Consider the following 26,395-nt stretch of genomic DNA (forward strand, 5'->3'; position numbering starts at 1 on the left):
CCCGCCCAGCCCCGGCCGGCCCACCGACCCGGGAGCGGCAGCCGCGGCGCTATTAGGGCGCAAAGCAAAGCGGAGCGCACCTTCGGCCAGGTGAGTTGGGCGCCCGCGGGCGCCACCAAGCCCTGCTCTTTCCCCCTCTCCCTCCCCTCCCGCTCGCCCCTCCCTCCCAGCCCTCCCCGCCGGGGATCCCCCCACGTCATCGCCCGATGGGGAGCCCCCTCCAGCCCCCCCCCTCTTTCAAAACGGGGGGGTCAGGGGGCCGCCCATCGCGCTCCGCCCCGGGAAGGTTGCAAATGGAATCGCTTCCCTTCCCGGTTCCCTCTATATGCAGCCTCGGTCTCTCTTTTTTTTAAGTTCGCTGTCTTCTTCCCCCCCGCCCTTCCTCTTTGGGGTGGGGGCTCGGCCCCTTTGCAGCATGCATTTAAGAGCCCCCGCCGCTCCCTACTCCGCGGGGAGTGTGCCCCCCCCCCAAGGCTGCAATTGCAAAAAAAAAATGTAAAACAAATTGCATTGCAAATTCCTCTGCAAGATTCTCTTACATAAAAGCTTTGGGGCTTGGTGGGTGGGAGAGTGGGGAGGGGTTCTGCTCCTGGGAGGGGGCGTGGACGAGGCGACCCCCCCTCCCTTAGGGAACGCCCCCTTTTGCAATCCCCCCTCCCCTCTTCTCCCCCATCCCACACTTTTCCTTTGGGGAGGGTCTCCAAATCGACATTTTTTGCAAGGGAGTTGTTTCCTGCATTATGCTGCCCAATTCTCAAAGGACTCCAAAATTTGAGGGAGGGGGGAGGGGGAGGGAGGGATGCTGGGGGGGGGGACACGTGGCACATGGGATCTGGAGTACAGCCCTTGCAACAGCTGGTGGTTTAAATGCAGGGGTGTCATTTGAGTTTTTGGGAAAAGCTGAATCCCATCGCCTGAATGTAGCAGGGATGGGACTCAGCCGGAAGTTTTGGGGGAGACCCCCAAGGAGTCCCCCAAATCCCTTTCAGGGGTCCTCCCCACCCATGTCAAACCTATCGACTTTGGAACCATTGGATTGTTTCATTCATTTTAATATAATGTACTGGGTTTTAACTTGCATAGTTTTTTAATTAATTATATTTGTTTCATATTCACTGTTTTATATTGTATCCTTTGAGCTGCCAAGGTCTTCAGAGAGGGGCAGCATACAAATCTAATATAATAATAATAATAATAATAATAATAATAATAATAATAATAATAATAATAATAGTAATAGTAATAGTAATAGTAATAGTAATAGTAATAGTAATAAAAATAATAAAGTTTCTCCCTTTCAATGCCCAGTGTACTCCCTATGGATAGAGTTTGGAATCCCCCTCCCATCAATCAAAGCTGGGATACTTTGGAGACCCCCCCCCCAAAGTTTTGAGAAACTCCCTGGGCTTCTCCCCCTCCCTATTTTAGATGCATTGGGGGGGGGCAGCTTTCAGAGCCCCACCTGTGGGTAAGCAGATAGAGTGTTCCTGCTTGGGGAGGCTCCCTGTTGTTTTCAGAGAGGAAAAAATAGGCTTGCGGGGGTGAGCAAAGCAAGGTTTAAGGGAAGGGGTGCTGGAATTGGCCCCCCACCCCACCCTTCCCTGCATGGATTAGATAGGTAGGTAGGTAGGTAGATAGAGATAGATAGATACAGAGATAGATGATAGATAGATAGATAGATAGATAGATAGATAGATAGATAGATAGATAGATAGATAGATAGATAGATAGATAGATAGATAGATACAGAGATAGATACAGAGATAGATACAGAGATAGATACAGAGATAGATAGATAGATAGATAGATAGATAGATAGATAGATAGATAGATAGATAGATAGATAGATAGATACAGAGATAGATACAGAGATAGATACAGAGATAGATACAGAGATAGATACAGAGATAGATACAGAGAGAGAGAGAGAGAGATACAGAGATACAGAGAGAGAGAGAGAATTAGAGAGAGAATTAGAGAGAGAAATAGATAAGTGATAGATGAATAATAGATGGTAGATTGATAGAGAAAGATTAGGTAGGTAGGTGGATGGATGGATGGATGAAAGAGATGGGTGGGTGGGTGAAGGGATGGAGGGAGGGAGGGGGAGAGAGAGAGAGAGATAAACCAAGTCCAAAATTTGCTGTGGAATATTTTTTTATTCCCAAAAAAATGTGTAATAAAAAAAATATTCCACAGCAAAATTTTATTTTTCCCCCCCCCAAAAATAAAAAACAAAACAAGTGCTTCCTTCCTGCACGTTTTTTCCTTGAAGCTAAGGCCTCGACTTACAACCCCGATTGAGCCCATCAGTTTCTGTTGTTAAGCGAGATAGAATTTATCCGGCCTCATTTTAACGACTTTTCTTGATCCCGTCGGGAAGGGAATCGACACAGTCGTTAAGTGGGTAAAACAGTCACTAAATGGATCTGGCATCGCTCCTTGGAACAATCACAAAAGGGGGGATCCTGTAACATCATAAAGACGAGTCAGCTGGATCCGACTGTCTGGATTTGGATTTTGTGATTGTGGGGGCAGGAGGCTGCGACGGTCGTAAGTGTGAAACACGATCCTCAGTTGCTTTGTTTTCCGGGCCATTGTACATTTGAATTGTCACTAAACAAATCGTCGTAAGTTGAGGACGATTCATTGTATTCATTTATTGTCTTTTGGTGAAGCAAATTGTTGGTGTCCATGGAGGAATCACAGGCCGTCCTCAACATATGACCATTCCCTGTTGTTAAGCAAGACAGTTGTTAAGTGAGTTTTGCCCAGGGATTGTTTTTTATTTTTTGGATGATTAAATAATAATTTATCAGCAGTATTTTCACAAACATTCTAAAGAAAATTTCAGAAGTCTCTAAACTTAAAATTTGTTCTCGTTTGCAAAGTACAGTATTCCTTATTTATTTATTTATTATTTATTTATTACAGTGGAACCCCGACATAAGAGCTGCTCTACTTAAGAGCAACTCGAGATAAGAGCTGGGAGGGGAGAGATATTTTTGTTCTACTTACAAGCCCAAATTCGAGATACAAGCGCCAAGGAGCTGTCTCCTGAAGCCAAACGCTAACTTCCGCGTTCGGCTTCAGGAGACAGCTGCGAAGCGGCGCGCGTGTTTTAAAAGGTTGCAGCCGGCCTGGGGGGCTCGTGGGGGGGCCTTGCAGCTTTCTTTCTTGCTCTTTTTCTTTCTCTCTTTTACCTTCCCTTCCTCTATTTCTTCTTTTCTTTCTCCTTCCCACCTTCTTCCCTCCCTCCCTTCACTCATTCCTCTCTTACTCTCCCCTTTCATAAGTTTCCTTGCTTCCTTCCTCTGTTCCTGTCCCTTCCCCCTTTCTTTCTTTCTTTCTTTCTTGCTCTTTTTCTTTCTCTCTTTTACCTTCCCTTCCTCTATTTCTTCTTTTCTTTCTCCTTCCCACCTTCTTCCCTCCCTCCCTCCCTTCACTCATTCCTCTCTTACTCTCCCCTTTCATAAGTTTCCTTGCTTCCTTCCTCTGTTCCTGTCCCTTCCCTCTTTCCTTCCTTCCTTCCCACCCTCCGTCCATTCATTCACCCATTCCTCTCTTGATCGCTTAAAGCCGGTCCCTGGTGCAAAAAGGGTTGGGGACCTCTGTCCTACAGGATTGGGTGGCAGAGAAGTTGAACATATGTAAATTTAAAAGTTTAAGAAAGTTTACAAGTTAAGTGAAAGAAACTTCATTATTCATTTATATGTACATGTACATTTCTTCATTAAAAACATGTCTTTCTGCATAATTTAGACTAACTTTGTGAGTTTTTTGAGGGCTGGAACCAATTAAAATTATTTACATTAATTCCTATGGGGAAAAGTCGTTCGAGATAAGAGCTGCTCGACTTAAGAGCCCAGGTCCGGAACGAATTAAACTCGTATCTCGAGGTACCACTGTATTTGGATTTGTATGCCGCCCCTCTCCGAAAACTCGGGGCGGCTCACAACAAGTGAAAAGACAATCCAATACATTAATCCAATTAATTAAAATATTATAAATTTAAGAAAAACCCCTATACTAACATACACACACACACACACACAAGCATACCATATATAAATTCAACGTGCCCAGGGGAAGATGTTTAGTTTCCCCATGCCTGACGGCAAAGGTGGGTTTTGAGGAGTTTACGGAAGGCAGGAAGAGTAGGGGCAGTCCTGATCTCCGGGGGGAGTTGGTTCCAGAGAGCCGGTGCCGCCACAGAGAAGGCTCTCCCCCTGGGGCCCGCCAACCGGCATTGTTTAGTTGACGGGACCCGGAGGAGGCCCACTCTGTGGGACCTAATCGCTTAAAAAAAGCAAGGAGAAAAAAAGTACATCTTATAGATTTATGTTTTCGGACATGTTTTTGAAATTGCTCTTTTGGTTTGAACGAGCCCCTCTTTAATGCTTACAGTATATATTCGACTTTCTTCTCTTGCCAAGCGAAAATAATTGAACATAAATTGATTTTTCGCTTGTAAGTATGTAGAAGGGCACTACATATTTTTCCCAAGCAATACCTTTTCAACTTTTAACCTGATAGCAGTTTTGCAAATTCGTTCAAGTTATATTTTGGAATACATGGAATTCAAAAACAACTGTTTTCCATTGGTTGTTCCCGTTTTCATGACCGTTGGTGTTATTAAGCGAATCACAGCCGTCGTTAAGCAAATCGGCCTTCCCTGTTGACTTTGTTTTGCACTGTGACCCGTCATAAATTCGAGCCACTGAGTGTTGATCTCGTAACCAACAAAGGTTGTAAGTGCGAGGACTGATTCTAAGTCGTAATTTCAAAGCGGTCGCTGAACGAACTGTCATAATTACTATCCAAAATGATACATTTTGATGGGCAATTCGCACCTCTTTCCCACATTTCAAGATTAAATCATTCCTTCATTTTACGTATACAGCTATGTTGACCTCGTAACCCTGGAGATACAACAATGTTTGTAAGTGTGAGGACTGGTTCTAAGTCGTAACTTCGAAGGGGTCGCTGAACAAACTGTTGTAACTACTATTCGAAATGATACATTTTGATGGGCAGTTCGCATCCGCGTAGCCCCATTCCCACATTTCAAGATTAAATTATTCCTTTATTTCATTTTATGTATATCCCTGACTTATGACTATTCGTTTAATGACCATTTGAAGTTACAACGGCACTGGGGGGGAAAAGTAATTATGACTATCATTGCGGTATCCTCGTGGTAACGCTTAGAACCATGACTCGCATTTATGATGGTTCACACAATCCCTTTTTGCGACTCTACGATGGTCAAAGCAATGGAAACTGCAGTTTAATGTTTCCAATTGTAAAATAATGCACTTGGGGAAAAGGAATCCTCAATCTGAGTCTTGTATTGGCAGTTCTGTGTTAGCAAAAACTTCAGAAAAGAAAGATTGAGGGGTCGTGATTTCCGACCATCTCCAAATGAGTGAACAGTGCAGGGAAAGCAAGTAGAATGCTTGGCTGCATAGCTAGAGCTATCACAAGCAGGAAGAGGGAGATTGTGATCCCGCTGTATAGAGCACTGGTGAGACCCCATTTGGAATCATTCTGTGTCCAGTTCTGGAGACCTCACCTACAAAAAGAGATGGGTCAAATTGAACGGGTCCAAAGACGGGCTACAAAAAAGGTGGAAGGTCTTAAGCATCAAACTGATCAGGAAAGACTTCATGAGCTCCATCTGTATAGTCTGTAGGACAGAAGGGAAAGGGGGGGGGCACGATCGAAGCATTTAAATACGTTAAAGGGTTCAATAAGGTTCAGGAGGGGAGTATTTTTAATAGGAAAGTGAACCCAAGGAGAAGGGGGCACAATCTGAGGTGAGTTGGGGGAAAGATCAGAAGCAAGGTGAGAAAATATGACTTGACTGAAAGAGGAGTAGATGCTTGGAACAACCTTCCAGCAGACGTGGTTGGTAAATCCACAAGAACTGGATTTAAACATGCCTGGGATAAACATAGATCCATCCTAAGATAAAATACAGGAAATAGTAGAAGGGCAGACTAGATGGACCAGGAGGTCTTTTTCTGCCTGAGGAAGCCAGATTCGCTTAACGAACGTGGGAACTGACTTAAAAACAGCAGAGATTCGCTTAAACGCCACTCCAAATTCGCACCCAGACCAGGGGAGGTTGGCCTAGATAGGCGAAATTGTGCACCAATTAAAAATGGCTTTATTCGCACTTCGTTTTGCTTTTGCCGAGTCTTCTTTCCGTCACAGAAATTTCCAAGCCTGGAATTACAATCCAGGCGTTGAATCCCACACACTTGGTGTGTGTTGTGTTTTTTTCAGGGGCCGCTTCCTCACAACCGTGGGCTAAAAAAGAAAAACACGAGTCCTTTGTGACTCAGCAGCAGTTTTGTGTGGCGGTTGGGGTGAAAATTATGTCACAGCAGAGTGGGTTCCCGGATTCGTAGGTGAATGCGGGAATTCGAAGCTGGTCCCCAGAGGTCATTTAGTCTGATCCCCCCAGTTTAAGAAATAGAAAGAGAGAGAGAGAGAGAAAGGGAGAGAAAGGAGGAAGGAGGGAGGGAGAGATGGAAAAAGAGGGAGACGAGAGAGAGAAAGAGAGATGGAAAGAGAGAGGAAGTGATAAAAAAGAGATAGAAAGAGAAAGGGAGAGAGGAAGAGATGGAAAAGAAGAGATAGAAAGAGAAAGGGAGAGGGATGGAAAAGAAGAGATAGAGAAAGGGATGGAGGGAGAGATGGAAAAAGAGAAAGATGAGATAGATGGAAAGAAAGAGAAAGAAAGAGGGAAGGAGGGAGCGGGAAATGGAAAAGGAGAGAGAGGGGGAGGGAGGGAGAGAGAGAGATGGAAAGAGATAGAAAGGGGGAGGGAGGGAGAGATAGAAAAAGGGAGATGAAAGATGGAAAGAAAGAGATAAAGAAAGAGGGAGAGAGGAAGCAATGAAAAGAGAGATAGAAAGGGGGAGGGAAGGAAAGATGGAAAAAGAGGAAGATGAGAGAGATGGAAAGAAAGAGATAGAGAAAGAGGGAGAGAGGACATGATGGAAAGAGGGAGAGAGGACATGATGGAAAGAGGGAGAGAGGACATGATGGAAAGAGAGAGAAAAGGGGAGGGAGAGATGGAAGAAGATGGAGATTAGAAAGCTAGAGAAAGGGAGAGAGGAAGTGATGGAAAGAGAGATAGAAAGGGGGAGGGAGAGATGGAAAAAGAGGAAGAGAGAGATGGAAAGAGAGAGAGAAAGAGGGGAGGAGGGAGGGAGAAATGGAAAGGGAGAGGGGAAGAGAGAGAGAGATGAAAAGAAAGTGATAGAAAGGGGGAGGAAGGGAGAGATGGAAAAAGAGGAAGAGAGAGATAGAGAAAGAGGGAGAGGAAGTGATGGAAAGAGAGATAGAAAAGGGGAGGAAGGGAGCGATGGAAAAAGAGGAAGAGAGAGATAGAGAAAGAGGGAGAGGAAAAGATGGAAAGAGAGATAGAAAGGGGGAGGGAGTGATGGAAAAAGAGGAAGAGAGAGAGAGAGAAAGAGGGAGAGAGGAAGTGATGGAAAGAGAGATAGAAAGGGGGGGAGGGAGCGATGGAAAAAGAGGGAGATTAGAGAGAGAGAGAAAGAGAGAGAGATGGAAAGAGGAAGAGAATAGAGATAGAAAGGGGGAGGAACGGAGAGATGGAAAAAGAGGAAGAGAGAGAGAGAGAAAGAGGGAGAGAGAGGAAGTGATGGAAAGAGAAATAGAAATGGGGAGGGAGGGAGCGATGGAAAAAGAGGGAGATGAGAGAGGGGTATAGAAAGAAAGAGATAGAGAGAGATGGAAAGAGGAAGAGAAAAGAGAGAGAGAAAGGGGGAGGGAGGGAGAGATGGAAAAAGGAAGATGGGAGAGATGGAAACAGAGAGAAAGAAAGAGGGAAGGAGGGAGAGAGAGAGTGCAGTTTAAGCTGGGCTTAGAGGCGAGTGCGTTGTGTGCTTTTGCGCAACAAACCAAAGCCATTTGGAGTCATTTCTTCCATTTAAAAAAGGAGAGTACTGTAGTCCTTAAGCTTTTTTTTTTTTTTAAAGGTAGTCCTTGACTTATGGACATTCATTTAGTGGCCATTCAAAGTTACGATGCTGCTGAAAAGGGGGTTTTATGACTTTCCACCATGCTTTAAAAAAGGATCCTTTGAAATATGCAGCCCCCCGTTTAGCGCCCGTTCGAAACTTACGACGGCTCACATAAAAATGACTTTTAAAAGAGATAAAGAGAGCAGCCGCCTTGTTTAGCAACGGAAATTGTGGTCGTAAGTCTAGGACAATCTATAGTGTTGTACTTGAAGCAAAAAAACCCGCAGCACTTTAAAAAATAAAAATTTTTAAAAGTGATTTATTTTCCCAGTTGGAGTGCAGCTCTTCCCGCTTTAATCCACCCGCGTCTGAGCAATTTTGTTCCTGCTGTTTTGAACCAACTGGGCTAATAAACCACGAGGAAGACCTCCACCCGTGGCTTAAAATGGCTGTGCCGGCCGAAAACACAGAGCTGCCTTCGTTGTGTCGCTCCCGATTAGATCTTGAAGCAACTTCCGTTGTATTTTTTTGGCACTTTTCTCCCAGCACGGGGGGGTGGGGTGGAGCTGCTGGGGTTTTTTACACGGATGCTCTGCGAGGCTCTGCCACGAGAGAGAGAGAGAGAGAAATGAGAGAGGGAGGGAAGGAGGAAGAGATGGAAAGCGGGGGGGAGGGAGAGAGAAAGGGGGAGGGAGAGATGGAAAAAGAGGGCGAGAGAGAAAGAGAGAAAGAGATGGAAAGAGAGAGTGAGAGAGGAAGAGATGGAAAGAGAGAGAGAAAGAGAGGAAGAGATGGAATGAGAGACAGAGAGGTAAAAATGGAGAAATAGGTAAGTAGAGGCAGACAGACAGACATACATAGAAGATAGATAAATAGACAGACAGACAGACAGACAGACAGGCAGATTAGTGATAGATGAATAATAGATGGTAGATTGATAAAGATAGATAAGGTAGGAAGGAAAGAAGGAAGGAGGAGAAAGAAAGAAAAAGATGATAGAAAGACAGAAATATAAGAAAGATATAAAGAAAGAGATAGGTATAAAGAAAGATGGATGGATAGATAGATAGATAGATAGATAGATAGATAGATAGATAGATAGATAGATAGAGATGATAGAGATGATAGAAAGACAAAAAGAAAGATAGAAAAAGAAAGATAGATATATATAAAGAAAGAGATGGATGGATGGACGGATGGACGGACAGACGGACAGACATATATATGGATGGATGGATGGATGGATAGATAGATAGATAGATAGATAGATAGATAGATAGATAGATAGATAGATAGATAGATAAGTGAGAGAGAGGAGAGAGATATTAGTGGGAGGATTTGAACTGGGGGCGGGCAACCTTCTGACAGGCTATTATTCCTAAACCAGAGATTACATTCTGGCACAGACCCCAAATCATTAAATGCAGCACAGCGCGTAATGCTATTAATTATACGGGAACGCAGATAAAAATTTAATCCAAATGGAAGTTAAACCTACCGCTGCTTTTATCTACAGTACTGCATTTGGAAATAAACCCCCGGGAAAGTCGCCCATCTTTTCGTTTATTACAATTTGCAGTAGGTCAGCCTGAGCCAAGTCATCGTGGCTTGTTCAGTAAACTGGGATTAAAACCAACCCGCAGGATGTGCTAATATTCTATCTCGGTCTGATTTAGTGTATGTCTTTAAGAAGAGACAATATCGGTTAAGGCCGATCCTGATATTCTTTTAAAAATTGGAAGCAGATTTTTTAAAAATAAAAAATAAAAAAAATAAAGGGTTGAAAAATATTAATACCTAATAGAGGAATATTTTTTAAAAAATAATTTTATTAAGTTTCTATATACAAAAAAACAGTCAAAACATACAAAGAAAAAAGAAAGAAAAATGAAAGAAAGTAGACAAAAAAATCAGCGTATAAACTTTTAAAACATATAAAGCGTTCAGTTTCCGGGGCGTTTGATATATGCACATACATCATTATTTGCTTATCATCAATTAATATTACATACATTCACTACAAGCATATATTTATTTGTTATATAGAAGAAATAATTTGTCAACCATATTGTTGACTATCCCTATCAAGCGACCTAATATTGAGTATTTCTATCTAGTGTGTGGAATTGTGTGTTTGTTTTCTTTAGTTCTATATACTATATTGTATTTATTTTGGATATTTGTGAGGAAGGTAAGAATTCGTTTTTAGGGGTTTTATGTCCCATCGATTTGTGGTGCAGTGTTTCTGTATTTTCATTTTATTTGCGTACGAGAGGAAGGAGTGTCTAGATTTGCTTTTCCTTTAGAATTTTTATGTATTTTTTTTTTCTGTTTGAGCCATTTGTGCCAATTTCCCCATATTTTGTAAAATTCAGATTTCTCTTTTTCCTGTACGGTAATCCCTCGTTTTTCACAGGGGATAGAAACATAGAAACATAGAAGACTGACGGCAGAAAAAGACCTCATGGTCCATCTAGTCTGCCCTTATACTATTTCCTGTATTTTATCTTACAATGGATATATGTTTATCCCAGGCATGTTTAAATTCGGTTACTGTAGATTTACCAACCACGTCTGCTGGAAGTTTGTTCCAAGGACCTACTACTCTTTCAGTAAAATAATATTTTCTCATGTTGCCTTTGATCTTTCCCCCAACTAACTTCAGATTGTGTCCCCTTGTTCTTGTGTTCACTTTCCTATTAAAAACACTTCCCTCCTGAACCCTATTTAACCCTTTAACATATTTAAATGTTTCGATCATGTCCCCCCTTTTCCTTCTGTCCTCCAGACTATACAGATTGAGTTCATTAAGTCTTTCCTGATACGTTTTATGCTTAAGACCTTCCACCATTCTTGTAGCCCGTCTTTGGACCCGTTCAATTTTGTCAATATCTTTTTGTAGGTGAGGTCTCCAGAACTGAACACAGTACTCCAAATGTGGTCTCACCAGCGCTCTATATAAGGGGATCACAATCTCCCTCTTCCTGCTTGTTATACCTCTAGCTATGCAGCCAAGCATCCTACTTGCCTTTCCTACCGCCCGACCACACTGCTCACCCATTTTGAGACTGTCAGAAATCACTACCCCTAAATCCTTCTCTTCTGAAGTTTTTGCTAACACAGAACTGCCAATACAATACTCAGATTGAGGATTCCTTTTCCCCAAGTGCATTATTTTACATTTGGAAACATTAAACTGCAGTTTCCATTGCGTTCCAAGACCTCCACCCCCCCCCTCGTGAAAAATGAATTTCCGTGAAGTAGAGGAAAGATAGTTTTTTATGTATTTAACGAGTATTTGGACTTTAAAAAAAAAAACCTTTGCATTAAACAGTAATTCTAATGCAGTTTAATGTTTCCAAATGTAAAACAATGCACTTGGGGAAAAGGAATCCTCAATCTGAGTATTGTATTGGCAGTTCTGTGTTAGCAAAAACTTCAGAAGAAAAGGATTTAGGGGTAGTGATTTCTGACAGTCTCAAAATGGGTGAACAGTGCAGTCAGGCGGTAGGGAAAGCAAGTAGGATGCTTGGCTGCATAGCTAGAGGTATAACAAGCAGGAAGAGGGAGATTATGATCCCGCTATATAGAGTGCTGGTGAGACCCCATTTGGAATACTGTGTTCAGTTATGGAGACTTCACCTACAAAAAGATATTGACAAAATTGAACGGGTCCAAAGACGGGCTACAAGAATGGTGGAAGGTCTTAAGCATAAAACGTATCAGGAAAGACTTGATGAACTCAATCTGTATAGTCTGGAGGACAGAAGGAAAAGGGGGGACATGATCGAAACATTTAAATATGTTAAAGGGTTAAAGAAAGTCCAGGAGGGAAGTGTTTTTAATAGGAAAGCGAACACAAGAACAAGGGAACACAATCTGAAGTTAGTTGGGGGAAAGATCAAAAGGAAAATGAGAAAATATTATATTACTGAAAGAGTAGTAGATCCTTGGAACAAACTTCCAGCAGACGTGGTAGATAAATCCACAGTAACTGAATCTAAACATGCCTGGGATAAACATAGATCCATCCTAAGATAGAATACAGGAAATAGTATAAGGGCAGACTAGATGGACCATGAGGTCTTTTTCTGCCGTCAGGCTTCTATGTTTCTATGTTTCTATAATGTTTCTCAGCTGGAACTACATGTGATATCCTACCAGTTTCTTTAATAGAGTACAGTAGTACCGCAGAAGCATTTTATGGATTTTTAATGTATTTAAATTTTTTATTGGATTTAATGCATTTAAGCCCCCTTTGAAAACCTGTGAAGTAGAAAATCCGCAAAAGATGAACCGTGAAGTGTTCTGCCGGGCTCTCTGGTAGGAGCCTCCCGAAAATTCAAGGGTATAAATTTCAGACACACACACACACGTTTGAAAATTCAAAACAATATTCTTTATCACAAAATTCAAAATAAACAAAGCACTCTTTTTGTATTGCAAAGAGCACTCTTCCCAAAACAACTGGGTAGTCTGTACAATTTCCCTTAAGCAGTCATTAAGTACTTAGCTAGCAGCTGTGAAGAAACTTCACACCCCTTCTTCTTCCAACAAAGTGAGACACACACACACACACACATTGCTCTGCTTTGGTTTCAAAGGCGTGAAAAAACAACAAAGTCCAGCAACACAAGATTCCTGACGAACTCCGATCAGATATTTTTCCACAACGGCCAAACCCACATGCTGCTATTTATAGCAGCAACCCTAATTACTGGAGCCCCACCCAAACACAGGTGGCCTCCCTTATTTCCTGTAATATGTTCTTACTTGGTCTCTTCTACGCATAACCCGCGCTTGCGTGGGTTTCAAGTTTTATTGGATTTATATGCCGCCCCTCTCCGAAAACTCGGGGCGGCTAACAACAATCATAAACAATGTACAATAAAATCCAATACTAAAAGCAAATTAAAACCCCTTAATATATAAAAACCAAACATACATACAAGCATACCATATATACAGTTGTAACGGCCTAGGGGGAGAAAAAGTCTTAATTCTCCCATGCCTGGCGGCAGAAGTGGGTTTTAAGTCATCATCTGAAGCTAATAGAAGATAACGAAGATTGACTGCCTGGGCTGTGTGCCAAGCCCCCCTCTGCCGAGTCACTCCCACCTTCTTCTTCGTCCGAGGAAACTAAACTCTGATCTGATTCTGTCGGCAATAACACAGGCCTGTGACATGTTGAATTTTCCCCTGCATCCACCTCCCCATTCCCTGGGGCAGGAGCTGGGCCAGAGCCAACCACAACACGAAGTAGCGAGGGATTCCTGTAATTCCAAAGTCATTTTGGTCATTTCTGCAAACTGGAGGACCTACTAATAGAGGAATATTTTGAGTTCACGTCAGATGGTTTTGAGTTTGCGACTCTTCCGGCGTCTCCCATTGGGATCGTAAATTGAGGACTGTCTACATGCAAATTGGAGGGAGGGGGAAATTATTATTTTTTTTTTAAAAAACCCAAGATGTTTTCCTCCAACTCCCCAAGCGAAGAGAATAAACATGGTCCCTAAAGAGACCAGGTTTTATTTCTAGCCGTTTCTCTCTTTCTCTCTCTCTGCAAATTCCTTGGAAAATTCGCTTTGTTGTTTTCCTGCAGCCCAAAAAACTCCAGCCAATCGAGGAATATTCCTCGGGCTGTCGCTTCCCCTCCCTCCTCCCCCCTTTTTGGGAAATGCACCGCTTTTATTTCATTTCATTTTTTAAAAAAGAAAAAGGAGGGGGAGGAAGAGGAAGAATGACATCTTTAGTTAGCCTCCGTTCCAGCTGCCGGAAACGTGGCAGATTAAACATTAAATCGGAGGCGGGCAAGAAAAAATATTCCTTCGGAGGTTGGAAGATATTTCTGTTTCTACCCCCCCCCCCTTGAGACTGAGTGAGAAGAAGGCAAGGCAAAAATGCAGAAACGATGAGAAATGTTATTTCATGAATAAGGATTTTAAGGTGGTTTGTTTTCGTATTGTATTTACTATATTATTATATATAATGTATATATATATATAATGTATGTGTGTGGATGGATGGATAGATAGATAGATAGATAGATAGATAGATAGATAGATAGATAGATGAGAAGTAGGTAGGTAGATGGATGGATAGATAGGTAGGTAGGTAGGTAGGTAGATAGATAGATAGATAGATAGATAGATAGATAGATAGATAGATAGGTGAGAAGTAGGTAGGTAGATGGATAGGTAGGTAGGTAGGTAGGTAGATAGATAGATAGATAGATAGATAGATAGATAGATAGATAGATAGATAGATGAGAAGTAGGTAGGTAGATGGATGGATAGGTAGGTAGGTAGGTAGGTAGATAGGTAGAAAAATAGATAGATAGATAGATAGATAGATAGATAGATAGATAGATAGATAGATAGATGATAGATAGATAGATGAGAAGTAGGTAGGTAGATGGATGGATAGGTAGGTAGGTAGATAGAAAGATAGAGAGAGAGAGAGAGACAGACAGACAGACAGACAGAGACAGAGAGAGACAGAGATATTAGGTAGGTAGGTAGATAGGTAGGCATCTTGGTAGACAGATAGGCAGGCAGGCAGGCAGATAGACAGACAGATTAAGATGATAGATATGGATGGATGGATAATAGAAGATGAATAACAGATGGTAGATTGATAGAGAGAGATTTGAGAGAGAGAGAGAAAGATAGGTAGGTAGGTAGGTAGGTAGATAGATAGATAGATAGATAGATAGATAGATAGATAGATAGATAGATAGATAGATAGATAGATAGATAATGGAAGAGAGAGAGAGATAATACGCAGGCAGGCAGGCAGATAGATAATAGACATGGATGGATGGATAACAAAGGATAGAGAGAGAGAGAGGTAGATAGATAGATAGATAGATAGATAGATAGATAGATAGATAGATAGATAGATAGTTTTAGAGATAGATAAATGATAGATAAAAAGAGATACATACATATGTACATACGTTTTATTTTATGTGAAATGTTAATTTAATCCATAAGCATTCACTGCTTAAAATAAATATACTGAATATACTTGATGTTTGGAAGAGGAGGAGTGCAAATATGGATTTGCAATTTGGAGGTCACAACCTGTAAAAAAGAAGCCATGAGGAATGAGCAGGAAAACTCAAAAAGTTTTTTGGATTGTCTGTTTTTCTCCCAAAATAAATTTTGAAAAAACAAAACAAAACAATAAAACGCAAATGAAACAAAATTCTATTAATTCAAACCAAACACGATAAATGTGAAACGCATCGCATTAAATCGGAGTGGTTCTCTTTTTTCCAGAAACATGGCCCACCGCACGACGTCCCTCCAACCCAGCTTGGCGGTGCACTGGTGCGGTACGCCCCCTCCTCTGACCCACCCCTGATGGCGCCGCGCCTCCGGTAGGATGCCTCTCCTGCCCGCCTTCTTCCTGGTTCGCCATCCTCGCCTGGTCTCCCCAGCTGGCGGGCGCACCGCCCTCCGTCATGAACCACGAGCGGAGCCTCCACAACAACGCGGTGGCCTGGCTGGTGTGCTCGGGCCTGGCGGTGTTGGCCAACGCTTGGGGCATCTTGAGCGTCAGCGCCAAGCAGAAGAAATGGAAGCCGCTGGAGTTCCTCCTCTGCACGCTGGCGGGCACCCACATCCTCAACATCGCCGTCCCCATCACCATGTACTCGGTCATCCAGCTGCGCCAGCGCCACTCGGACTACGAGTGGAGCGAGGGCCTCTGCAAAGTCTTCGTCTCCACCTTCTACACCTTGACGCTGGCTACCTGCTTCTCCATCACCTCACTGTCCTATCACCGGATGTGGATGGTCCGTTGGCCGGTTAACTACAGGTGGGATCGCAGGGCGGGAGTTGGGGGGGTTGGGAAAAAGGAGGAGGAGGCCACCTTGAGCTCCCTAACAAAATGGCGGGATGCAGATCGAACGAATTGAGTAGGAAGAAAGTTCATGAGATCAATCTGCCTGTCCTTCAGTTGTATCATCAATTTGCTGAACTGTGATCTGTACTTTCATCCATTCATCTCTCCATTTCTCCATCCATCCATTTCATCTGTCCTTCTCTCCATCCATACAACTCTTCAAACCTTAATCTGTCCATCCATCCATCTATCCGTTCAACTCATCCATTTATCTGCCTATCCATCTAACCCTCCATCCTTTCATCTGTTCATCCATTAATCTGCCCATCCATCCATCCATTCACTTATCCATTTATGTCTATCTATCCATCCATCTTTTCATCTGTCCACCCATCCATTTCTCCATTCATCTATCCATTCATTCATCTATGTATCCATTAATCTGTCCATCCATCTATTCATCCACTGGTCCATTTATCTATCCATCTATCTCTCCATCCTTTCATCTGTCCATCCATTCATTTGACCTACCATCCATTTCATAAAACCTTCATCTGTCCATCCATTAATCCATGTCTCCATTTGTCTTTCCATCCATCTATTCATTCATTAATCTTTTCATCCATTAATCTGTCCATCCGTCCGTCCATCCATCGGACTCCCTGAATTCCTTAGTCAGTCATACCAGTTTTATTTATTTATTTTTTATTTATTGCAGAGGAAAGGACCATAAGAAACAAGCAGCCATATAATGGGGATTTAATAATTTAATTTAATTTAATTTAATTAGTTTATCTTATCTTTAAGCCGCCCAACTCCTTGTGGATTTTGGGCAGTGTACAGAGCAATACAAGGTATTACAAAGTTTGCCTAGCCTGACCTAACCAATAGGGAATCCTGCCCAATCTTAAAATGGGGGGGTGTCTTTTGCCTTCTTGCAGATTAAGCAATACCAAGAAACAAGCGGTCCACACGGTGATGGGCATCTGGATGGTCTCCTTCATCCTCTCCACGCTGCCCGCCGTGGGCTGGCATGACACCACCGAGAGGTTCTACGCCAGCAACTGCGGCTTCATCGTCACGGAAATCGGCCTGGGCTTCGGGGTCTGCTTCCTACTCCTCATCAGCGGCAGCGTGGTCATGGGCGTGGTCTGCGTGGCCGTGGCCCTCTTCCAGACCTTCTCCATCCAGGCGGGCAACAACGTGGACAAGAACAAGTTCAACGTCCCCACCATCGTGGTGGAGGACGCCCAGGGCAAGCGCCGCTCCTCCATCGACGGATCCGAGCCCGTCAAGACCTCGCTCCAGATCACGTACCTCATCGCCGGCATCGTTTTCCTCTACGATTTCCTGATGGGGTTTCCCGTCTTGGTAAAAAAAATCGGTGGTGCAAGTGGGATGGTGGCTGTGGTTGATGACAGTCTAATGTAGGGTGGGGTTATTTGGACATGGTTATCGGTGGCCCAAGCAGGAAAAAAAATATCCTGACAAAGAGACACAAGATAGATGGATGGATGGATGCATGGTCAGATGGATGGACAGACTGATGGATAGGAAGGAAGGAAGGAAGGAAGGAGAGATGATAGATTAGATAGATGAGAGAGATGGATGGATAGATAGATAGATAGATAGATAGATAGATAGATAGATAGATAGATAGATAGATGATAGAATAGAGAGAGATAGAATAGAGATAGAATAGAGAGAGATGTGATTGATTAGATAGATGATAGATTAGATAGATAGATAGATAGATAGATAGATAGATAGATAGATAGATAGATAGATAGATAGATAGACAGACACACAGACAGACAGACAGACAGACAAAACAGACATGATAGAATAGATAATAACAATACAGAGAGATAATATAAGATGATAGAATAAGTAGATGATGGATGGATGGATGGATGGATAGAGATACATTGATACATTGATACATTGATAGATACATAGAGATAATAGAGAGAGATGATAGATTAGATAGATGATAGATTCAATAGATAGAAAAATGATGACTGATAGATGATGGATGGATGGATAAGATACATTGATAGATACATAGATAGAGAGAAATGATAGATTAGATAGATGATACATTCTATAGATAGACAAATGATAACTGATAGATGATGGATGGAGAGATAGATATAGTTATAGCTGAGAGGGAGAGATGGATAGATAGGTGGAATAGAAGTTTTCCCTCCTCTTCAGGTGGTGAGTTTTGCCAGCCTGAAGTCGGATGTGGCCTACGACTGGATGGTCCTGTGTGTCGTTTGGTGCTCCGTGGCCCAGTCGCTTCTCCTACCCGTCTTCCTTTGGGCCTGCGACCGCTACCGGGCCGATGTCCGCTCGGTCTGGGAGAAGTGTGTGGCTATCATGTCCAATGATGATGGTGGGGAAGGTGAGTGTGCTGTACCACCAGTAGAGGTAGCTCAGCTACCCCTCAGTCCATGCACTCCCAGCTTTCGCTCCTTTTTTAGTGGCGCGGAAGGCGTGCGGGAATCCCCTCTGGCTACAGCAAGACCTCAGTGTATTTTCAGACTTGCAAGGTTGTTGCTGTGATACATGGGAAGGCTTTTTGGAGATAGGGAAAAGCGACACATTCCTGGAGGCGTCTGTAATATGGCAAATGATTTAGCTTTATTAGATAAGTGGTCAAAGCAATGGAAACTGCAGCTTAATGTTTCCAAATGTAAAACAATGCACTTGGGGAAAAGGAATCCTCCATCTGAGTCTTGTATTGGCAGTTAGCAAAATCTTCAGAAGACAAAGATTGAGGGGTCGTGATTTCTGACAGTCTCCAAATGGGGGAACAGTGTGGTCAAGCTGTAGGGAAATCAAGTGGAATGCTTGGCTGCATAGCTAGAGGTATAACAAGCAGGAAGAGGGAGATTGTGATCGCTCTGTATAGAGTGCTTGTGAGACCCCATTTGGAATGATATTGTGTCCAATTCTGGAGACCTCACCTATAAAAAGAAATGGATCAAACTGAACCGGTCCAAAGATGGGCTACAAAAATGGTGGAAGGTCTTAAGCATAAAACCGATCAGGAAAGACTTCATGAACTCCATCTGTCTAGTCTGGAGGACAGAAGGGAAAGGGGGGACATGATCGAAACATTGAAATATGTTAAAGGTTCAGGAGGGAAGTGTTTTTAATAGGAAGGTGAACCCAAGAAAAAGGGGGCACAATCTGAGGTGAGTTGGGGGAAAGATCAGAAGCAAGGTGAGAAAATATTATTTGACTGAAAGAAGAGTAGATGCTTGGAACAAACTCCCAGCAGACGTGGTTGGTCAATCCACAGAAACTGAATTTAAACATGCCTGGGATAAAGATAGATCCATCCTAAGATAAAATACGGGAAATAGTATAAGGGCAGACTAGGTGGACCAGGAGGTCTTTTTCTGCCGTCAATCTTCCATGTTTCTACAACACAGCCCAAGGGAAGGTGTCAGATAAGAGCCAGATAAGCCCTCAGCTGCATAACCAGTGGATAAAACCGCTTCAGAAAGAACCCTCCCTACCTTCTCCAACTGTAAAGGCAACGGCGGAAGAATTGTACTTTCAGACTTGCATAGTTCTGGTTGTGGGAACTAGGAAGATGTAGCACCGGTTCTCATTGTTTCTCTCCTGTCCCTCTCTTGTCTACCGGGACCAAAGAGGCCACGTTAGACCGGCCGATACCCACAGATCCGACGTACTCGCAAGCCTATCCCGAGGGCCTCTCCGGCAATGTTCTCACGGTGGACCAGGTCGCCAGCTATGACCTGTCAGCCCTGGAGAGGGGGATCCCTCAGGTCTACGCCACAAAGCCTGTCCCGGAAGACAAAATGCAGTATCTCCAGGTGAGCAGGTTGTAGTCGGGAACGATGGGGAGATGCCGCCAAGGTTTGGTCTCGCGTGTGCTAAAAGGAAGCCCATTCCAATTAGCAATAATTGCGCCTCGGATAAACCTCATTGGTAGTGATGGGCGAACTGAACCCGCACAATTCGGGTCCGTACCGAATTGTGCGGTGTTCGGTATGCCGAACACAAACCCAAAATTTTTCCAAAGTTCGGCACTCAGAGCTTTGACGTCACCGTCAGGTTGCCAAGGACGCCAAGGTGATCATTTCCTGGATTCCATGGGATCCAGGAAGTGATCACCTTGGCGTCCTTAGCAACCTGCCGGTGATGTCAAAGCTCCGCCTCCTTAATCTCTTCATGGGAGGGATTCCCCGTTCGGGTTCGGTTCGGGTTCAGCCGAATTTTGGGTAAAATTTGGCCGAACTTGCCGAACCCGAACACCGTTGGGTTCACCCATCACTACTCATTGGCTACGATGCTGCCACTGCGCAAAGTTATAATTACAGCACAGGTGGCCAGATTCTGCGCAGCAGCAGCGGGAATTCATCGCAAATATGTGCCTTCATCATAATGAGACATGCATATGTACGTATGTGTGTATATGTATATACATGTGTATATACATATACATGTATATACACAATATGAACAAGCGGGATGATACCTCCCGCCTAGCAGACATCTGGAAACCAGCCCTCATTAACAAACATGTCCCAGCCATACAAACTGAAACCAGACTCAGAACAACACAGGACACTACCAACAATCACCTCCACCAAACCCACACTCGCCCTACAGACCAAATACAACCACCACCCAGAAGTCAAACTACAGCAGTGCTCCCAACTGTTGCAGCCCCCTCTGACTTGCACACAAAGCAAACCGACAAACACCATAAACACAGGACCAGACCACAAACTCGCAGCCAAGCAAAAATTGTTACACCCCAGACACACATTACAAAACAGCTAAGTAGCCTGCAAGCTCCAACTACTCAGGATATAACCCCCAATCCACAAACATCAACTAATCAGCATACATCAATTACATCAACGACCCCAGGTGTTACCCCACTGACTCACCAGGAAGTTTCAACACAGCTTGCAGCTGCTGAGCCATCAAACCACACCCACCCACCGGTATTTATAGAGGGAAGGCAGCTCAGGTCTTGCTGTGTTCGCCCTAGAACAAGGACAGAAGCGCCAGCCTGAAGATGACGAGTGGGACCTCATTGAAACGTCGCCAGAAATCTCTAAATTCTACATGGGAAGAAACCCAAATATGCCAAGACCTTCATACCTGTACCTGTGAAAATCTACGAAAACAAATATCGCTCCCCCAAAAGCTTTGTATCTTGCCCCAAATCCCTCCAAAAATCGCTCTCCCAAAGGCTTCATTTCTTGCCCCAAATCTCTCCAAAAATCGCTCCCCCAAAAGCTTCCCATGCCAGCTAAATCGAGGTCCTAACAAAGGCAAATGGAGTGAAGAAAGGCAGCAAGAAGAAACGAGGCATTTTGAAAGGAGAGGTGAGTTTGGAAGACTTTGGAAGTGATTTGGGGTGGCTTAGGAAGCTTTTGGGGGAGCAATTTTTGGAGAGATTTGGGGCAAGATAGGAAGCTCTTGGGGGAGCGATTTTTGGAGAGATTTGGGGCAAGAAATGAAGCTTTTGGGAGATTGATTGGAAGATCGCATTATTTGCTTTTACATTGATTCCTATGGGAAACAATGTTTCGTCTTACGAACTTTTCACCTTACGAACCTCGTTTCGGAACCAATTAAATTCGTAAGTCAAGGTATTACTGTGTGTGTGTGTGTGTGTGTGTATATGTATATATATATATGTCACATGTTTAAGCTGAATTTGAAAATTAAGGGAGACTAGGATAGATCTATTTCGGCCTTATTTTGGCCTCATCAGCTAGCCATATATATATGTATGTATGTGTGTGTATGTATGTATGTATGTATGTATGTATGTATGTATATGTGGGTATGTGTGTGTATGTATGTATGTATACCATTTGTGGCCTGTGACAATTTGGGGAGGAAATCCATTGTTTCTAATCCTCCATGTAACGACAGTGCTCGGACAATATTGGAAAAAGGGAAATTTGCCTATTGAGGAAGAGATATGTTGAGAGAATGTTGAGTGAAGGATTGTTTTTTATGCTTTTTGGGGTTTTAGGTTTTTAATTAATTAATTGGATCCTAGACATTGTATATTGTTTATTACATGTTTGTGAGCTGCCCGGAGTGCTCGGAGAGGGGCAGCATAGAAGTACAATTAGTAAATAATAAATAAATATAATTGAAAAAATTACATTGTGTGCAGAAATGGATAGTTAAACTAAAAAAATTAAAAATATAGATGAGCAAGAGTAGGTTTTATGATTGGATAGAAAAAAATAAAATTAGAGGGTTAATAAATGTTAGATAATTTGGGCAGTAAATGTCAGAGGATCGGTCACAAAAGGGAAACAAAGAAAAAGAGATACCACAATAAGATCTTTGCAAAAACTTGATGTATACAGTGAACCCTCGATTATCGCGAGGGTTCCGTTCCAGGACCCCACGCGACAATCGATTATTCGCGAAGTAGCGGCGCGGAAGTAAAAACACCATCTGCGCGTGCGCAGATGGTGTTTTTGCTTCTGCCGCCCGCCCTTCGCCCGCCCACCCCGTTGCTCGCGCAACGGCTTCCCTGGGTGCCCGCTCGCTTGGGAACATCCCAGCTTCGCTCCCCAGCTGGGAAGCGGATCTAGGGAGTCCCCACCGCGCGCGCGTTGCTGGGGAAAACGCGCGCGCTTGGGAACATCCCAGCTTCGCTCCCCAGCTGGGAAGCGGATCTAGGGAGTCCCCACCGCGCGCGCGTTGCTGGGGAAAGCGCGCGCGCTTGGGAACATCCCAGCTTCGCTCCCCAGCTGGGAAGCGGATCTAGGGAGTCCCCACCCCGCGCGCGTTGCTGGGGAAAGCGCGCGCGCTTGGGAACATCCCAGCTTCGCTCCCCAGCTGGGAAGCGGATCTAGGGAGTCCCCAAGCGCGCGCGCTTTCCCCAGCAACGCGCGCGCGGTGGGGACTCCCTAGATCCGCTTCCCAGCTGGGGAGCGGAGCTAGGCTGCCCCAAGCTCGCGCGCGCCGCCCGCCCGCCCACGCTGTTGCCGGCTCCGCTTCCCAGCTGGGAAGCGGAGCTAGGGTGCCCCAAGCTCGCGCTCCAGCCCACCGCCGCTGGGGTCTTACCGGGGCAAGAGGGGGAAGACCCAGGGAAGCCTCTGCCCGGCGGGGAAACTCCACCATCTACGCATGCGTGGAAGGGCACGCATGCGCAGATGGTGGAGTTTACTTCCGGGTTGCAAACTAGCGAAATAGCCCTTTCGCGATCCTTGAGGACGCGAAACTCGAGGGTTCACTGTATTATGTAAATACAATCCATGTAATAGTAAACATTAGAATTGTACTACAGCCACGTCACAAATTGTCCAACTTTTATTTCAACGGTTTGTGTGTGTGTGTGTGTGTTGTTTGTATTTTGTGTGTTTAAATAAAGTCTATTTTAAAAAAGAGAGAGAGAGAGATCGGATCCAAATTTCCATCAGGCAGACTCCAGGCCAAATATTTAAATTTTAAATAAATACATAAAACGATGGTCTTTCTTGCTCTGCTCCCCTGCAGGTCCCTCTGACCAGGCGTTTCTCGCACGACGAAACAGAGATTTGGACCACCAGCCAGATTTCGGCCTACTTCCAGCAGTGGGTGGCGGGAGAGGATATCACCGCTGAGCTGGCCAGCCTGCTGCTCCCTCAGCCTCGATACGACCGGCGGAGGACCAGCGGCCTCTCCTACCAGGAGGAAAGGCATCCGCACCGCAAGCGCCGGAAGTCCGCCGAGAGCCCGTTGTCCCTCAAGCCCTTCTCGTACGAAGACATCCACCGACAGGGAGGCTACAAGTGCTTTAGCAAAGAGGACGTGATGGATTTCACCGACGACCCCCGACCTACGCCGAGAAGACCGCCGGTGCGCTCGGCCTCTGTCTCTCTCCTCCCGGATGCCTTTCCATCACGTTCAACCGCTGCGGTTCTCCGGGACTTCCCTTTGACCACTTTCGAACGAGAGCCTCAAGTTTTACGGAGCATCTCGGTTCAGGGACGAGGGAGTTCTCTGACAGTACCAATTCCTCTCCCGGCCCAAGAGGACACTCGGATCCTCTTCCCGAAAGGCAGCTTGGACATGCCTTGCCACGAACGGATCCATGTGGAACTCTGCGAGAGTCCCAGCACGGAAGATTGTCGGATGATCCGGAGTTGCTCCAAGACGGAATGTTTCCGGACAGGTTTGAGTCCTTCCTGGAGAGGCCAAGACGATCTTCAGAAAAACGGAAGCAAAGGAAGCACAAGCAGTTTCTTGAGCTCGCCTTCGGCCTCCTCGGGATACGTCACGTTTCACTCGGATTCGATTAGCTCGGCCTCGTAAACGCCGGAGTAGCCGGAATCACTTCGTACGAGTTATCTTCGACAACAGCCGTCGCAGCCAACTTGTCGTGGGACAACCTCAGGACAATTCAACCCTGCGTCTAGCATTCCGCTCAGTTATGATCGTTGGCCACGTTTTTGTCAACAAAAAAATAATTTTGTAACTCGTATTTCTGCAACGACTTCCTTTTTTGTTACTACGGGCCACGGTTCCGTCGAAACGAACTTTGTATCTGTTGAATTGTCCCGTGGTGAGCCGTCTGCAGCGAGTGGTCACGTTTCAGCTTCCAGGTTCGTTTCTGGCTCGACGGGATTTCCTCCAAGTTGCGGTCTGGATTTGGTAACACGGGAACTGGACAAAGAACCAAAGAACCTTCACCTCGTCTCTCGTCCTGGTGGCCAAAAGCAGGCAAGAGAGAGAGAGAGAGAGAGGCGTTAAGCAACCTTGTAAGAGAAGCACTTCGAATCCAGACGGGTCCAATTTCAGCTCGGGGCGAGAGAGGAGGATCCATTCTCCTCTCTTCCTTTTCTACCGCAAGAACCCCAAGAGTCCAAAATTGATTTTGGAGGGGGGTTTTTTGTTTTGTTTTGATTCCTTTTTCTAATCATCTCGCGTCTTCTCCGAGAACTTTTTTAGGTAGATGTTAATTGTGCATGTCTTTGGGTACCGATCCTTCTCTCTCGGAGCACAGCCGCGAGAGGAAGCTGTTGCCAAAAAGAGCCGGAATTTCCCTTCCAAAAAAAATAACAACCCCTGGGTACGATAGGCATTGCAACTTTTTCAGTCCGCGTTCTACATTCCAAGAGGCCTCTCCTGTCAAGCGATGAGGGGGCGGGTTGGCGGGTGAGGCCCGTGCATCGCGTCACCTCCACGGAGTCCGTTATTTTCGAACGGGGTCACATGCATGGGGTCCGTTATTCTGGAATAGTGCCGCGTTTATGCGCTCCGTTATTTCCGAACGTCAGTTGTGCGGAGTCTGTTATTTCAGAATAGCGCCAGCGCTGAGACCGGGATAAATTCTTTGTTTGCTAACAAGATGGATGGTTTCCTCTTCCTCTCAGGAGCAAAACTTTAAGTCCGATCCAAGAAAAAATCAGTTGGGGGGATTTGTTCCCCAGCCCCCTAAGCCAACAAAACTCACCACCCTACCTCCTGTCCAGTGCCAAAGCCTCACCCCACATCCTGCATGGAGCCACAGCCCCATAACCTCCCCCGAGGCTGATCTATAGGATACTGAAACGGGCAAGGAAGAGGAGGAGGAAGGTCGTGCGAAAAATTGCAGCTTTCCTTTTTTGCAGCAATGCCTGACCCATAACTGGTGGGGTTGTTACTCTATATAATTGGGGGGAGGGGGGAGAAGAATGCATGGATCACATTAGATCCAGTTTTGAAGGGGAACTTTTTAGGGCTGTCGAGGTTCCTTACTGTATATTAGGGGGACACAAAATTTACTTTTTTCTCCTCTGTCATGAGTCCTTCCTTGTCTCGCGCACTTTCTTCTCCCATGTTGGGGGTGTGCAGGAAACCCCATTTCCCCCCCCCATCCACCAGATGTTTTAACATCTGATCAGTTCAGCGCAGGCCAAGGGAACGGATTTTTCTGCCCGAATCCAGGTAGGTATTTGCATGTTGTTTGATTGAAAATACAAATGGGTTGGGAAGAAGAAAACGAGCATTTGGAGAGAAAGGGAGAGTAGAGAGCAATGGTTGCTAATATTATAACGAGACCTTTGCATTTTTTTCATTTTAATTTGCGTGGCTGTCCTAAATGAAGGGGGGATCTGCCCCCCCCCCCAAACGTCCGCTTTTGGTCTGAAGTGGCCCCCCTCTCTCTAGGGTTGGGAAACACATGATTTTTCTTTTTTCTTTTTTTTTTGAAAATCTCTTTATTAAATTTTCCTACGTCATTCCGATCACACATTATTTTGGATTACAGATTATACATGATCTCTATTAACATTCTAACAATAAATTTTGACCAGTTTCATTTCATTATATACATTGTATTTCATATTTTTAGATTCTAAAATCTATTACGTTCAGTAATTTTACATGGTAACTGTAGGTCTTTTCAATTGTACTGTTGTTTTATATTGTGTTGCTTTTATATTTTCTTTTGAACCCATTCATACCATTTTTGCCAAGTTCTTTTTGATTCTATGACTTTATTTCCCTTAATTGAATTCGTGAGTTCATCCATCTCCACACAGGCATATATTTTATCA

The 26,395-nt window shown here is 44.3% G+C and overlaps 1 protein-coding gene and 1 long non-coding RNA gene across 2 annotated transcripts in view; one reads left to right on the forward strand and one right to left on the reverse strand.

Annotated features, from left to right (window-relative positions):
• On the forward strand, positions 1-26,114 carry GPR153 (G protein-coupled receptor 153). The gene is made up of 6 exons (XM_070759025.1): positions 1-90; positions 15,284-15,824; positions 16,793-17,222; positions 18,069-18,258; positions 19,518-19,702; positions 23,373-26,114. Exons 2-6 carry the CDS (start codon positions 15,469-15,471, stop codon positions 24,168-24,170), a joined length of 1,959 nt encoding a protein of 652 aa, XP_070615126.1. The 5' UTR covers positions 1-90; positions 15,284-15,468; the 3' UTR covers positions 24,171-26,114.
• Positions 2,250-26,395, reverse strand: part of LOC139171147 (uncharacterized) — a 32,211-nt gene continuing 8,065 nt past the window's right edge. The window contains exon 3 of the long non-coding RNA XR_011559701.1: positions 2,250-2,734. This is a non-coding gene — a long non-coding RNA (uncharacterized lncRNA). The remainder of the gene's footprint in view (positions 2,735-26,395) is intronic.

The sequence above is a fragment of the Erythrolamprus reginae genome, chromosome 8, assembly GCF_031021105.1.
Source record: "Erythrolamprus reginae isolate rEryReg1 chromosome 8, rEryReg1.hap1, whole genome shotgun sequence".
Taxonomy (NCBI): domain Eukaryota; kingdom Metazoa; phylum Chordata; class Lepidosauria; order Squamata; family Dipsadidae; genus Erythrolamprus; species Erythrolamprus reginae.